Source organism: Quercus suber, unplaced genomic scaffold (assembly GCF_002906115.3).
Source record: "Quercus suber isolate HL8 unplaced genomic scaffold, Cork oak 2.0 scaffold_102, whole genome shotgun sequence".
Classification (NCBI taxonomy): domain Eukaryota; kingdom Viridiplantae; phylum Streptophyta; class Magnoliopsida; order Fagales; family Fagaceae; genus Quercus; species Quercus suber.
The window spans coordinates 143196-160393 of NW_027069567.1; the positions used below are offsets into that span (position 1 = coordinate 143196).

At 33.7% G+C, this 17198-nt stretch overlaps 1 protein-coding gene across 1 annotated transcript; it reads left to right on the top strand.

Annotated features, from left to right (window-relative positions):
- Nucleotides 1-11373: 11373 nt before the first annotated feature.
- LOC111985897 (uncharacterized) lies at nucleotides 11374-14365 on the top strand. The gene is made up of 3 exons (XM_024017540.2): nucleotides 11374-11595; nucleotides 11784-13370; nucleotides 13938-14365. Exons 2-3 carry the CDS (start codon nucleotides 11932-11934, stop codon nucleotides 14188-14190), a joined length of 1692 nt encoding a protein of 563 aa, XP_023873308.1. The 5' UTR covers nucleotides 11374-11595; nucleotides 11784-11931; the 3' UTR covers nucleotides 14191-14365.
- Nucleotides 14366-17198: the final 2833 nt, after the last annotated feature.

A 17198-nucleotide genomic window follows, 5' to 3' on the forward strand; every position in this document is an offset into this window, starting at 1 on the left:
ATTAGTGCATTTAGTTTGCACATGTATTATTAAACTACAACTCTTCTTAAAATAAAAAGTTATACTACAACCATAATTATTAATATTTTAAAAAATTATTATTATTGGTTAGACTTTAAATTATTTTATATTTTTATGAGAATATATAAAATTTTTAAAAGAATATATATATTTAGCGGTAATTCCGAAACGGTACACCGGTATTAACCGGTATTCGAAATATATCGTACCGCTGACCAAACCGGTACAGCCTCCGGTACGGTATTGACTTCCTTGCTTAAAAGACCAAAAACCCCCCATCTTCTCAATCAATTAAATTTTTTCCCCAGCCCTCTCATGCGTACCAGCCCCTCTCCCCAAATCAAAAATCCCTGCAGTCATAAATCCCCAAATCAAAATCATCTTTAGCACTACGCCATTGCTCCACCACCGTGACACCACTCTTAATTGTGGAGCAACACATTTTATTTATCAACTTTCAGATAAGCCGATGATTTTGTAGCATAGCAAGTGAAAATTCCTGAATGGTTTTGAAGGAAAAGCTGTTCGGTGGAGCAATGAGTAATGGTTTTTAGAATAAACCTCCATGCTAGTTTCCTAGATTGCTGTAAAAAACTAAATATGTGCACAAACACAAAGAACAGCAAATGACGACAGCAAAATTCAGTTGAAAGCTTTGTACATAATCCAATTATTAATACCGCGTAATAGTATCTTCTTGTCCTTACCTAGGCATCAAGATCGAAGAATGTCAAATGCCAGGACGAAATGGCTAAATAACCATAAAATCCTAACAATATAATTAGTTGTCAACGTTTTCAAACTATTTTTTTTTTTAGCACCTCGAGTCTCAGAAAATCGAATTATGCGCTCATACCTCGAGTCTTTGATGCTCGATTTTTATAGTTTGACCTGGCCTAGTTCCACGTGGCATCCCACGTGGAACTCGAGTCTCAGAGACTCGAGGTCCAAATCAAAAAAATTTCAAAATATTTTCAGCATCCAACTCTCTCATCCACAAACCAAAATACCAAAAAAAAAAAAAAAATCAGATCACAGAGAGAGAGAAACAATCTACAAAAAGATGCTGAAATACCATATATATGTGTTCANTTTTTTTTTTTTTTTTTTTTTTTCTTCTGGCTTTCGGATGCTCTGATTTCTGGGTCGCGCCTGTTTCTGGGTTTTTCCTTTTTTTTTCTTCTGGCTTTCGGCTTCTTTCTTCTTCTTCAGGTTTTTTTTTTTTCTTCATGCTCTGATTTCTTTCTGGGGGGAAATGGGGTAAATATTGGCTTAGACCTCGAGTCTCTGAGACTCGAGTTCCACGTGGGATGCCACGTGGAACTAGGCCAGGTCAAACTATAAAAATCGAGCATCAAAGACTCGAGGTATGAGCGCATAACTCGATTTTCTGAGACTCGAGGTGCTAAAAAAAAAAATAGTTTGAAAACGTTGACAACTAATTATATTGTTAGGATTTTATGGTTATTTAGCCATTTCGTCCCAAATGCCATCCATATCTACACACTTCCCATCCTTGAAGCACACTACCAACTATATATATAAGAACAGCAAAAAAATACAAAGCTGCAACGAGCATGGAAATCTAGATCATTTTTTTTTTTTTTTCCAGAAGGTTATCTAAAACATGAAGTCCAGAGACTGATGCTTCTAGGAATAACGATAGTGGAGTGGTAGTGGTGTCAAAGATGATTTTGATTTGGGGATTTAGGGTTGCAAGGATTTTGATTTAGGGGAGAGGATTTGATACGCACAGGCACATGCACATGAGAAACCTGGAAATTTTTTTTTTTTTTTTTTTTTTTTTTGTTTTTAATTGATTAGGAAGAAGGGATTTTTGGTCTTTTAAATTTGTGCCACTTAAGTAATGCACGTGTGAAAGTCACATGATTCATATTTCCATCAAACTTAGCTGTAAAACTAACATAGGGGTGTAAAATGTAATAAGGATCATAGTTTATGGTGCAAATTGTGCATTCGAATAGTTTAGGGTGCAAAGTGTAATTTGAAGTATAGTTTAGAGTGGTTAAGTGTAATTTTCCCTATATTTAAACTTTTGTTGAGGTCCAAAAAATCATAATATTGCACCAAGGCCCAAAGCAATGCAAAGGATTGAAATCCATGAAAGTAAAACATTAGGGCTTCCAATAAAGAAAAATGAGAAGAGGTCCAAACCCGTTAAGGGTCCATAAGGAGGGACCCAAATCCATGAATGGGCAAGTCTCAGACCTCATAAAAACAAAGGAAAGAAAAGGCCCAGCCCAGCACTCAAAAGGTCAGAAAAATTGTTGAGAGCCTAGGAAAGGAACTAGGCCAGGATACCTAGGGATTCCCAAGAGCCTGGGATCCTCGGGACATGTAGCAAGGCCAGACTGGGATTAAGACAGTTCAAGGGGGCATGCTAAGAAACACAAGGAACCAGAATAGATATGTCCCTATTAGCTACCCAATGATGCAGAAAAGGAATCAGAAAACTTGGGAACTAACAACCCATGAGTAAGGGTCTGGTACCTCGGGGAACCTAGGAAGAAAAACCACTAAGGAAGGTGGCCGGAGGTCTTTCAGTATGGCAGAAATGAATCAGCTCACTTGGAAAAAATGACAAAAAGGGAAAGCAGCCAAAAGTTGGGTCTGAAAAAATGGAATCTAAAAGCCTTGGAGAAGGAAAGACCAAAGGTTAGCCTTTTAGAACCCCCTAGAATGGGAAAGTCAACTAGATGCTTTTGAAGAAGGAACCTTAAAAGAAGAAAATAATGAGGAATGAGGAAGGGACCAACCACCAATGTTGCTGGCACAACATTAGTTTTGGTACCCAGGGGAGTAAATGGAGGGAATCAATAGTATCCCAGGAACCCTATGGTGGCATTATAAAAGGGTAAGCAGCCAACAGTGAAAAACATTCAACAATAGTGCATTAGAGTAAAGATACTTGAGAAAACTCTGTCAGAATTCAAAAAGGAGAGAAAGAGAGGGAAAACAGTGTTCGGGATCCTCAAATAGCCACTAGAGAACACACTTGGATTCAAGGGGATTCAAACTTCACAAATCTTAGAGGCCTGAAGAGTTATCCAACTTTGTGATTTTTGAACCTTGTAACACGTCCTAGTGAGCATGATGTATCATGAAAATTAAGAAAATAATGAAATATTTCACGTTATTTCAAGGACCCCCTAACGTCTTTTACATTATTTTTTATTTCTTTATTTCGTTCTTTACTTTTCCTTGCTGTTCAATACGTATATGCTTGTTGTATATTAGTATGTATGTGTTGTAGGTTCCGCACTTTGTGCACTACTTGGTTCGAAATTAGCCCAATTTAGCTGCGGTGAACCAAGCTCAGCCCCTTAAAGCATAAAGCATCAGGCCTAAGATCCTTGCTTTCTAACTTGGGCTTGTGTGCTATTTTACCCAAAAAAAAAAAACCCCACACAACTTCAAAAAATTAAGAACTAGTTACTTCCAGTTATAACTTAAAATACTATATTTTTTATATTAAAAAAAAAAAGAGTCCGTAATCACGTGCATAACAGGTGTGAAGAGATTAGTAATGAATTTAATCGTTTAACTACTTAATTAGAATATACTTAACACTAATGCATAATCATTCTTAAGAAACTGCCGCTGCTTGTCACAATTATTTAGTATGCGTTTCATGGTTGTGTTTGCATTTTCATTCTTTTTTTTTTTTTTTTTTTTTTACTAGCGCCTCTTGTACTATACCATTGGCATGTTCCTTTGTTTGTGTGTTTTAGTTGAATATATAGAAAAAAAATGGTCGTTTCTTATTTGTGATTTCATTCAAAATTGATTCCTTCTTCTGATTATATATGTCTCCAATCAGCGTATAAATTGGCATATTCTTTTTTGCAGTTTTGTTTGTTTGATGCTCTCTTCCTACATTATCATTGTTCTTTGCTGTTCCTTGACACTCTGATTTACCATACATTTCCTAGCCTCCACGACAATCCCTTTGGTTGAGATTCAAATTGGTCAGGATGTCTGCATTGTCACTGTTGATATCCATGTATCATCTGCACTATTATCGGAAGGTCCTCAAGCCAAGAAGGCCAATTATGTTTTTCTTGGTAGGAATGCGTCTGGATCTGGAACAGCGAAAATACAGTGTTTTTTTTTAAAAATTTATTTTTTATTTTTAGGAGCGAAAATATGGTGCTAGAGCTATATATTTTCACATTTTAGGTTTGACCCTTTTACATGTTCATATTTTCTTAGTGAGACTAATTGTCCATCCAACAAAAAAAAATGTTACTGTATAAAAGTCAAATTGCAAGACAACTTAAATAAGGAAGTAAAGAAGAGATTTATAAAATCAACAATAAAAATGAAAGATAAATATATATACACACTAGACTAACTTGTATAAATGAAATATGTTGGAAGTGTCAATTGACACAGTTAGTAAAGTTGTTAATTTCTTGTTGTATCACATATTTTAGACAAAATGAATACTGAAGTCTTCACAGTTTTAATTGATGCAAGATGGCATCTCCTATTACTTAATACAATAACTCATATAATCAATAAACTTTCCATGGATAAATAAAAACAAATGATACAGTAAATAGAGGGTTGATGTACAATTGTCCTTCTCATTCTTCAAAGGATACCTCTCACGATCTCCACAAAATTCTAATTACTCAATTGACAAATCATAACATATGTCGGACTATAAACTTCGAGTTGCAATAATTCAAAGCTAGACAAATACAGTCATGACTTTTAACCTAACTATGAATTATATTATATTATTATAGTATATCATGTAGTGCCTCAACTATTCTTGGATAAGATGAAGAAAAAAAAAAAGCCTAAAATGATCTACCAAAAGTCGGGATGAAAAACATACGGGGAAACAGTTTATAACAAGTCAATTAAAGCTTATCCTTAGTTTGGCATATATAGCCGCCAGTTGTAGTTCGTTATGGGAACCAATTAAACCGATTCAAAGGTATAAATATATGATCACTGAGTAACAAATAACAAGTAACAACATTATGCATTATTCAAAGCGGAAGGCATGGCTTAATGGCAAGAAACTCTTGTATCTCATCATATTTATGAGTTTTAGAATTATGGGTACAATTAGTGGCATACCCCAATATTGCTCGTGTGGTCTCAAACCGTGCAATTTGTCAGGATCAAATAGGCTGGAATTATAGACACAAATCTTTTTATATATATTAATTATAAAAAAAAAAAAAAAAAAAAAGTAACTACATCATGCTTTCGGGGGTACCAGCTTTTCGGAGGTACCAGCTTGTCTATATTGTGGACGCCAAAAGCCACATCACATGGCGTGCATGTACTCGCCTCAAACATTGTACAATGCTAACGAGCCAAACCCTATCAAGCATGAACGGAATCAAAGCAAAAACCAATTAATTTGTCAGGTTGATTCTAAAAGAATAAAAATAAAAATAAAAATTGTGAGGCTGGGCGTACATTCTAATAGCAAACCTGGTTAAGAAATACCAAGAATGAAAAATTTTATGTACAAGAATTTGCACCAGTTGTATGTCTCATATATATTCTCATTCCTTTCAACCTATATATGCTCAATGAAAGTTAAGGTGCACTTAAGTGGAGGAGTTGAGTTTGCATTTGATTTCCTTTGGATATTAATTCTTTTTGCCAATGTGTGAAACCTAGCTCTCAGAATGGAGTCTGTTTTGTTGCTTATATTTGGCCCATCCTGTATAACTAGTGTAATTAACAAGTGAATAAATTCTTCAAAGAAACTATCATAATCTATAACATTATTAATCTATGTCATGCCACCTAAAAATGATGGGTGTGGCTTTCGGATTCTACTACTGTAGGCTGTAGCTACCTCATAAAATTAGATAGTCCAATAAATTCAACAAGTAATAATCTTATAGATGATAATATAATTATCAATGGATACTTTCATTAAGAGAGAATGAAAGTAAAAACTCTAATACTAAATTCCAATATATATCAAGAGTCTTGCAGTTTAAACGGTTGTTACTTCTTGATATTTTACAGTTCAAATTCCCACTCTCTTATTGTAATTATTAAATAATATAAATTAAAATAAAATAAAAACCAGTATATGCCTTCCCTAGCTAAATGCTGAAACAATGGAAATGGATGTCTATCACCGAATGCCAGGCTCCATAGGCTAAGCTGTTTTTCACTTGTCACCATTGACATTGACATGAAAGAAAGCTAAAACCAAAAAAGGACTCATGAAATTACCTTAACCTCAACTAGTATGTTGCCTAATTAATGTCATTCGGGCAAAACACTTTCGGCCAATAGTTTTAATCGAAAACTTGGATCCAAATATTTGGGTCTATTTGTTTGTTCTTATGAATTTAGATTCCAAAAGATTATTTTAATAAAAAGTATTAAATTGACATTTTTGTGAAGAGTGAATTTTTTTTGTCAAATTATAAATTGGTCCAAAATTACTTTTAACCAAAGTGAATAAGCTAGCGCCTGAAATTACTTTTTGAACTTGAAACGGTTCAAACAAACGTTCTACACTAACAATTATGGGAGGTGTTTGGTAGAGTTATTTAAATAAGATTTTTTAATATGTATTTTTACAACATTTTTTAACTCACACATATTTTCATAATACTTTTTAATTCACATATATTTTTACAACACTTAAATAATAATACTACAAATATCTGACCAAACGGGCTTTATAATTTTTTGAAGTTAACTTTATATCCAATACATCGAATATGTGTCTAAACATGTTCATATGTTAATGTGTCTGGTACACTGGACACAAGCTCCATGCACCTGAACCGTCGAATTCTCTGCCTCACTCACTGCAAATACGGTTTTTCCTTTATTTTTTATTTATGGATCTGCAAATATGTCATATTCAGGTATGGGACTATGAGCAATATATTCTAGTTTTTCCTTAGCAGACGTGACACGCATACATAGTAACTCCATAAACTAGTCTAAACTTTATTGTAATCAATCCGATGCGATTTGGTACAATTTAGGTACAAGAATTTAATATTAAATTGAGAAATGAGAAAAAGAAAATTTAATATTAAATTGAGAAATGAGAAACAGTATTTTTAACCAATCAATCTGAGCCGTCAAAAATATCTCAATCATAGAATGGCAGCCGTTTGATCGATCGTCCCCGGTTGTCACCATCACCAGTCGCCTTCTTTCATTGTAATGACACTGGCACCATTGAGAGCAAGTTGGCATTAATTTGGCTTTTCACAGCTTACCTCTTGAACTTTCATTTTGGACCGTCAGTTCCTCACCTCAACTAGATATTTATTTTGTTTTTCTGAATTTTCTGTCAGCTTTCGAGGACCAAGCAAATTACAAAATCACAAAGACAATGACTAGAAATATACATAGGAATAAAAACGATGAGGGCATAAACTAAAGGAAAGATATTTATTATTGTTTATTAAATGAAGATATTATAATATAATAATATTATTATTATTGTTTCTCAGAATAGAAAGTGAAGATATTATAAATAAATAACATACGGCAATGGAAGCACGAGGGCCACCATCTATGCCAGTGTCACATAAGAAAAACTCAATTAACAATTGACTACGGCAAGGTTTGGATAGCACTTTTTTCTGCTTAAAGTTAAGTTGCGTTTTTTCTTTTTTTTTAGCCCGGTTTTTCTGACTTTGGGACAAAATTTACTGTGCGTGTACTGTGCATATACTGTTTATGTACTGTTCACGCACTGTTCACGCAATATTTAATATTAAAAGTGGGTCCCATGGCACTATTCACACATTTAAAAATTATTTTGCTACAGTATTTTCAGTAACAATCAGTTTTTATCAACTTTCAGCAACAATAAGTGCTATCCAAACGGACCCTAACAAATATAGCAAATGTCGTTATTTGCCTCAAACAAGTAAAATAAAAATAATCCCTGAGTAATGATTTTATAATCCAACACAAAAAATATTCAACAAGTTTATATTATACAAAGTGGCTTGAAATAGTGAGTTTTAGTTAGCTCAACTGATAAAATCGACATTCTCAAAAAAAAAAAAAAAAAAAAAAAACTGGTAAAGTCGAAATTAGTCCCACAATACCCCCATAACCTTTAGGCTCTGCTTGGAGTTCATAAAGGAATGAAATGGAATGGAATGAGATGATCATAAGGGAATGGAAATGAATAGAATGTATTTAAGTAAGGGAAATTAATGGAAAAGAATGGAATGGAATGAAATTTAGTGACCTTGATTGGATGTTTTAAAATGAAGGAATGGAAATGAATGAAAATGAATGGAATGTAAGTAATCTTGTTTGGGAGCAACATTGAGGGAATGGAATAGAATCATTTTATGACAATATTACTATTAGACCCCTATTTTAAAATAAATGGTTGAATATGCAGGGGTATTTTGGGAGTTTTAGTGAAAAAAAATATTAAATCTAATTTTATTTCATCTCATTCCCCCCAATTTTGGGGGGAATGAAAATTTAAGGTTTTAAAGGAATAGAGAGGAATAAGTGTTCCCTCCTACCCATTCTATTCACTCTCACTTAAATTCTCAAACAAAAGAATGGACTTTCTATTCCCTCTATTAAAACTCCCAAACAAGAGAAGGGAATAATATTTTAAAATTATTCTTTTTATTCATTTCCATTTCATTCCATTCCCTCCTCCCAAGCTGAGCCTTAGGTAAAAATTAGGGTGGCAATGTTTTACATGATTTGCAAATATTACATGATTTTTGTGTGGATTATATTTAGTGTTAATGACTTTTGTGTCAAATTATCTAATAAGGTCGATACACATAATATGAATAAATAGTCAAATCTGCTTTGACTTACTTAACCTACCATCAATCCAAAATTCAAAATCAAAATGACTCGATTCATCTAAATAAATTTCATTTTTTATTTAACAAAAGTTTGAATTTTAAATATAATTGAGTAAATTAAAGAATTTTAATGGTTGAATACTTGTTATAGGTTATTTGAATTTGATTTTTTCTTAGATTGTCTATTAAGCATATTGAAACATGTTAGGTCATGTCAACCTATTTAATAAACAAGTTGTATTACAGTTGAGGGTTTTAACATGATTATTAAATGTGTTGAGTTAGGATTGAGTTATGTATTTAAATACTCTTATCTTGACATGACAATAATTTCCCCCTAGGTCAAATGACAAATTTTTAAACATATTTTCATCGAAAATATTGCTTCGAATCCCTCCCTTTTAAGGCTCTTTTGGATATATACTACTTTCAGTTTCTTTAAGACCTTCTCCCTTCTCCCTTCTCCCCATTTGTGTGTGTGTTAAAAATAATTCATATTCTTAAAAAAAAAAAAAAAAAAAAATCCCTCCCTCTCACATTAAATGTATAACATATAACACTAGAAAAAAAAATATATATAAAAAAAAATGTGACCTTCAATATTGGTCCAAAATGTTTTCTAAAAAAATAGTAAAAAATGTGACTATCAATAAAATTTATATGTATACTGGTTAGCTTTCCTTTTTTATGAGTACTAAATTTAGTACCTAAACTATAATTTTTGAGAAGATAGTGCATAATCAATTAAAGATGATTTTCAAGATTTAAAAGAAGAGCAAGACTTAGATACAGTACTTAGGTGCTGTTCTTTAGATTTTTTTTTTTTTAATATTCCGCCATGTATATTTTTTCTCATTTGATGGAAGTGTATTTTTTAGTTAAATAGTCATATAGTTAAATCTTAAAAGAGGAAATTAAGGAACAACACCTAAAATATTTTATTTAAGTTTTGTCCTTAAAAGAATATTAAGTTATATATTGGTAAATGAATCAATTACAATATATTTTAAAAGTGATCATTATGTCTTTTCACTTATATATATATATATATATTATTAATATTGAATAGATGTAAGTACTTTTTTCCATATATTAAATTTGTGTTGAACATTTGTATAATTCTCTTTCTTAAACGGTTTAATAATTTTTTTGGGGGTGTTTTGGTCCCCCAAAGATGAAATACCAGTTGCTCCACTGTCAATAGTACCTATTAGTTTGTTTGTTTCAAATTAAAATTTCAAGTTTTTTTCACCGTCAACTTGTGTATAATATACAAAGTCACTTTTTTTTTTAGTTATAATTATATTTTAATTAAATTATACTAATTTAAACAAGTTCAACCAAACACATTTTATATTAATTTCTAAAAAATAATTTTTTTTAATGATTGTTACAAGTAAGGGTGGTAAATTTGCCCACTAATTCTTTTCATAAAGAGGCCTATACAATATTGAGTTACAAAGATTTATAAATTAATCTTTAGAAGGGATAAAGGTATCTAAGAAACAGAAAAGAAAAAGCCTAGGCCCATAAACAAATCAAATTAAAATGTTTTTATTTTTTGAAAGATAATTTGAACCTATGATGCTTCTTATTAAGGATTGCTCTATATTATCAAACTAAAATATAAATTAGATTTTAGTATAAATAAAAGATTAAATCTCAAATTTCTTATGAAATAATAAAAAAGACTTCATTGATTGAACTAAAATAGAACCAGAAAACAAATCAATTTTTTTATTTATTTTTGAGAAATACTAACAAGTGCTCTTAGGGTACTGATTAAGAATCCAGTTAAAAATTTTTTTAACATCACTTTTATAAGAAATGAAAAAAAATATCAAAATATTAATTATTTTTTTCTATAAAAATTTTATTTAACTTGATTCTTAACTAGCGTTTTAAGAGCCCTCGATCGCATGAACTTTATTTTTTATAATCAAAAAACAAATAAGTGATGATTGAGTAATTAGTATTTTTTTAGGAAAGGAAAAAGGACAACGTTTTGTCTTATGGAGCAAGGTATTGTGGTCATTTCAATAGGAAATTAAGTGCACTTTCTCTTTCCAGTCTATTATTAACCACAATTAAGTCCCCATTATGATAAGGTCATCACCAAAAGGCCAAGTTTGCTTACGTGGCATTAGTGAAAAATATCACAAAACGCGTGCGTCCAAAACAAAGCAACGCATTTTACCACAACAGTAATGAAACGGACACGTGCCAATCGATAAAATGGGAGAGGTCGGTGGCGTCACAAATTGCACATGGATTTTTAAATAGAGTTTGAGTCGGTGTAACACGTGGCACATGCACAAAGCTCAGATCAGATCGAAAAGTAGTCCCGAGAAAATAGCCGCGTCGTACTGAATCAAATCCTCCAAGTAGTTCCTCAAATCCCTCACATGTTGGCAAACTGGCTCGTAGTCCCAGGAACTCACTGGTTACCGGAACTTCCAGTTCACGGTTCACAGCACGCTTTGATTTTTCAACGTTTTAACCAACCGAACCACCCCTGATATTTTACTGTTAGAGCCACACTAGCCACTAGTTAACTCGCTTTGTATATATAGCGCCTGAGAGAGAGAGAGAGAGAGAGAGAGAGAGAGTTGTACCTTGGCTCTGAGGTTTCGTCTGAAATCGTTGACGGAGCTTAGCCGGGAAAAAAATTTCATCGAAACCGGTGAAGAATTTTTGGAAGCTTTCACACTGGGATCTTACTTTCTCATCGATTTTCACACAAAGCGTGAGTGGTCTTGGGTTTTGTTTTCCGATCCGATTTTCATGGAAAATAATCATTGGACATGGAAATGAGCTTTTTTATAAGTATATTATAGAGCTGGAAATGTTTGCTTGTAAATTAAAATTCTGGGTTTTCTTTGGGTTAATTGCTTGAATAGTTTACTTATTTTTTTCGTTTCATTGATTTTTCAGGTCAGTGAATTTAAAGGGAGGCTTTTTTGTTGTTGTTGTTAATTTTCTGATCGGATTGAAGAGAATTATCGACGTTTCAGATTCGTGAAAGTGAAATTCTAGGATTTCAATTCCTTTTGTTAAATCAAAACCAGTCTCTCTGGTTAAAATGGTAGTGGAAGTAGCTACGACCTGTTTGCAATGGTCGCAACCGATTGTTCCTCATTCTCCATCCTCATCTTATCAAGCTCTAGCCTCCGTAGTTTCATCTCCTTCGAGACGACGAAGAAGCCACCGTGCCGATGGTGGAGCTCTCGTGTGCCGGTACGTGCAGAGATTGGACCGATCGGCTCTGTGCGGAACCGGACTCACCAATCTGCACCGGACCCGGTCCTGCGAGTATCAGAAACCGAAATTTCGGGCCTTGAAAAGAGCTTGCAGTGCCAGTGCCAGTGCCAGCTTCGATGCCTTTTCGGACGAAGAATTTTCGAAGAAGATTCAAGAATTAGCACTCAGATTCCAACTCTCCGATTATGAAAGTACCTCTCTGGATTCCGAATCTGAGATCGTTCCCGATGAAATTATCGACAGTAGTAGCGTCAATTTTTTAGAGAATCAGAGCCCTCCGTGGCCGGAAATTCCACCGGATTGGGTCGGAAGAGACGAGATTATTCCGGCGAGTATCGAGCGAAAAGCGAACAGCGTGGATCTTCCGCTCTCGCTTCGAATCATAAAGCGAAAGATGCAATGGCAGGAAGGGTTTAGAGATGTGGGAGAATCGGCTTATTCTTCGGTGAAGAAAGCGTTCTCGTCGATGGTTTTTATAATCAGAGAGCTTCACAGCTACACTTTACAGATGAGAGAGTTTTTGTTCTACGAAGACTTGCAAGAAATTATCGTTCGTGTTCAGAAGGAGATGCACGCTTCGTTCGTGTGGCTATTTCAGCAAGTGTTTTCTCATACACCAACTCTCATGATGTACGTGATGATTCTATTAGCGAATTTCACTGTCCATTCCATGGGCCATAACGCTGCGATTGCAGCTTCACTACCACAAGTTGGGTCTCAAATGGAATCGATGGTCGAAATTCAAGACCAGAAATTTGATTCATCAACGATTAAGACTTTCTCAGCTTCGTCTTCGAGTGGTAAAATGACTTCGATTGGGGGAAACAGTGGCGGTGGAGGGAAGGTACGGCCAATTGCTAGTGGGACCGACGGTGATGGTGGGTTTGACGTGTCGAATCAGTATCGTACGATTTTGCCAGATGGGTCTTCTTCTTCTTCTTCGTCTCAATTGTCCTCTTATGGGACCACAAGAGAGGCGGCAGAGTCAGAGACCAGAGAAGAAGAGGCGAACCTTTGGAATTCTGTCGTGGAAGAGGCTTCGGAAATGCAGTCCTCGTTGAGACACGAAGCTCTCGATCAAGAAACTATGCAACGATTCGTTTCGCCTGTGATTGCTCGGATTGAAGCAGATAATGATTACGCTGATTATTTCAAAACAGGGCTGCTTTATCAGGTGGGTCTGGCCCAAGACCCCAACAATCCTCTTCTTCTTGCTAATTACGCTCAGTTCCTCTACGTCGTTGCCCATGATTACGACAGGTACATATAATTTTTCATTATACTAATTTTATGTTTTTATGCTCTTTATTAGAAGTTGTTCATGCGTTGCAATCTCCGTTTTTAGTTAAGTTGGTGGGTGATTAAGATTTGACGATGTATGTTTAGTTTTGGAACAGAGCTATGCTTAAGTTACTGTTTAGACTTTAGAGAGACCTACCTGGCATTTTCGATTCACTTTTGTCGCCCTCGTATTGTATTTGTCAATGGAAATATGTGGTGTCCTAGTTTCCCTTTCTAGGAAAATAATCACTATTCAATTCAAACACGTTCCTCGTCACGCGCTTCTCACAAGGAAAGATCTTCTTTTGCATTATTATAAAAATCTTACAAAAAGTTGACTTTGATTTGTTTGGCGTGTTTTTTTTTTTTTTTTTGAGAAATCTGAGATTATCACGAGTGCGCTTAGCTGCTGACTGCTGTGCTGACTATGATAAGATTATCATGAGATTAGCATGAGAAATCTTACAAAAAGTAGACCCACATGAGATTTTTGGCTTAGCTGGTGTGCTGACTATGATTTTGTTTGTTTATTAAATGTTAAAACAGAGCGGAAGAGTATTTCAAGAAGGCAGTAGGGGTTGAGCCACGAGATGCAGAGGCATACAACAAGTATGCAACCTTTTTGTGGAGAGTGAAGAATGACTTATGGGCTGCTGAGGAGACCTTTCAACAGGCCATCGATGCTGATCCAAACAACTCTTCCTATGCAGCTAATTATGCTCACTTCCTTTGGAACACTGGTGCTGAAGACACTTGTTTCCCTCTTGGCTCCTTAGACAACAACACCCAAGAAGATTAAATTTGAAAAAAGAAAAAAATGAAAAAAAAGAGAGAAGGAGGGATAGTTTCTCAGATACTATACCACCTCCACCACCCCGGTTTTGTTTCCCAACTCTTAACTCGGATATAATAATAAAATCTGCACAGAAAAAAAAGAAAAAAAAATATGACACAGAATATTTCATGTTTTTTTCTTTCTTTGGCGTTTTCTCTTTGTTGTTTTATTAATTTATTTGTGAGGGGAATTCTTGGGTGATTGGAATGGGGATTTGGGGTTGGGTTGGTGATCAGCGGTGGCGATTGGAAGTGTATATATATATATATATATATATGTGGTATTAGTAGTAATTTTATATGAAAGTGATTGTTTACCATTTACAATTGAGTGTGTGCACGTGACCAATAGTGGATTGGGCACATGCATTGCAAATCGGAACCAATGGCAGTGTGTTTGGGGGGTATGGGTGGAACTTGGACCAATGGGAATGCTTGCTTGCATCGGGTTTTTGCTCTCTTTTGCACAGATTATTTTTTAACTTTTTGGTGACACCACAATCAGGGGTGTCAAAGTTTAACTCAACTTGTGAACACGACATGAACTCAACACGAATTTTTGCGGGTTAGAGTTGGGCTTTAATGAGTTTGGGTTATAAACGGGTCAACCTAAAAGCGACATGATAAGAAACGTGTCATAAGCAAGTCAACCTGCATAACCTACAATAGATACTTTTGACACTTCAATTTATTTGTGTCAACTCGAAATGACCCACTTAACACAACCTGTTTATTTCAGCCATACTATTCACCCTACTATCTTATAGTTTCATACCCAATTCTCAAACTCAAACTCTCAAATTGGTTCTCTCTCTCTCTCTCTCTCTCTCTCTCTCTCACATGTGTTTAGTGAGTTTTGGAATTAAAGAAAACCGTTTTCTTGATATTTCAAAAATTCTGCAGTAATTTTTTCTGTATAATGTTTTTATTCTATATACCTTGAACCCATGTGCTATTATTAATATATGAGATATATTAATTGTTGATTAAAGCCATGGTTATAGCTTTTGTTTTGTGCCGTGTGTGTTTTTTGGTGTTTGTATTAGTGTTGGACATCGTCTGCAGTGGGTTTATTGAAATAGTTTATAAACTAGTATTTATGGATGATGATTGTAGTTATAGTCGGGATTAGCTTACTATTTGCTCAAATTCTTTCAATATTGATACTTAGCATTTGACGAGTTCTAAGGATATTATATTTTTATTAAACTATGTTATTTTATTTTTGTTAAATTATGTTATTTTGAATTTGGGTTGAAGTGTAAGCATTTATTTTGGAGTGTAAAGAACTTATTTCTAGATGAATGTTATATTTTTATTGAACTATATTATTTTGAATGTGGATTGAAGACTTGAAGTGTATGCATTGCTTTTGGGATGTAAAAAAAATTATTTCTAGATGGATTTTATATTTAATATTATGCATGTTGAAATGGGTTGTGTTATATTTGTGTCAACCCAACATGTCTCGTTTATTAAGCGGGTCAAATGGGTTGGGTCAAATCAATCCACCTTATTAACAGGTCGGGTTAGGGTTGAAGGATTATAACACGATTATTAAATGGGTCGGGTTAGGGTGGAGTCATTTAGTCGAATACCCCTACCTGGACATGACACAAACCCAACACGTTAACCCGAATTGACACCTCTAACCACAATCACCTGGAAAAGTGTAATTACTAACGAGAGATGTTACATCTACAATATTTTCACAACAAATCATAGGTGGTTAGTTGTTATTTGTTTAAATTTGAACCTAATACTAAGATTACTTTTTTTTCCCAAATAATAACTAATAACAACATGCTATTTAGAATTTGTTGTAAAAATGTTGTGAAAATGTTGTAGACATATCATTTTTCATTACTAATTACCCTCTTGTTAATATATGCAATTTGAAATTAGAAAAACAGAAAAGAGCAATATGGTCAATTTTAGCAAGCTTAAATATGGTTTTTTTTTTTTTTTTTTTGGAGAAAGAGCTTAAATATGGTTTTGATCCTCAACTTTTGGGAATGGTTTCATTTTGGCTTTCACAAAATGTTTTGTTTTAATTTAATCCTTTTTTTAAAAAATGTGTTTTTATTGTTATCCTTGTTAACTAATAAGTTGTTGATATGGCTAATAGAGTGTTTATTTGTCACTTACTAATGATGAAAAAAAATCATGTCAACAACTTAAATGGTAAAAAAAAATGTATATAAATGTTAGTATTCTTTTTCTCTTTATCAATAATCTCACTATAGTGGGCTCCAGTTAGTTTTACTAGTAAAATTTTTTATAGTTAAATAAGAGATTTAAGGTTCAATTTTCGTCCACATCAAAAACTGATTGGTATTTTAATTTTATGGAAAAAAAAAAAAGCTATCATCAAGAGTAAACACCATAGGTTAAAACCCTCTTTAAAAAAAAAAAAAAAAAAAAAATTCCCTATAAACCTCTCATAGCTCATCAAAATCAAATAGTTTACCATAAAATCTTCATGTCGACCCTTATCCTTTAACTCATGCCTTTTTAAGTTGTCGTTGCTTTCAAACCTTAAGTTTTACCACTACAAAAATCCCCCACATGTTATGGGCCACTCTATGATTGGTAATGTGACGAGATGAGAAAAAAGAGAGAATGGAGTACTTAGAGAAAGAAGGAAGACAAGATTGAGAGATTAACAATCAATAGAGATGCTAGAATAAAGGTTATTTGAGTTCATCTTTATTCTTGATATTTTTTTCCTTTGAAGTTTAGGAAGAAAGATATGGTATTTAACATGGGTATTTTATGTGAACAGTCACTTAGCTATTTTTATCTGTTTATGGTTTTTTTTTGTTCTTGGTGCAATTAAGTGATACATAAGCATTTCATTAACTATGGTAGCAACACCCATTAATTAAGGGTCCATTTGGATATCCCTGATTTTACTGAAAATTGAAAATACTGTAGCAAATAAGTGAAAAATGCTAGCTGATTATTTTTGTG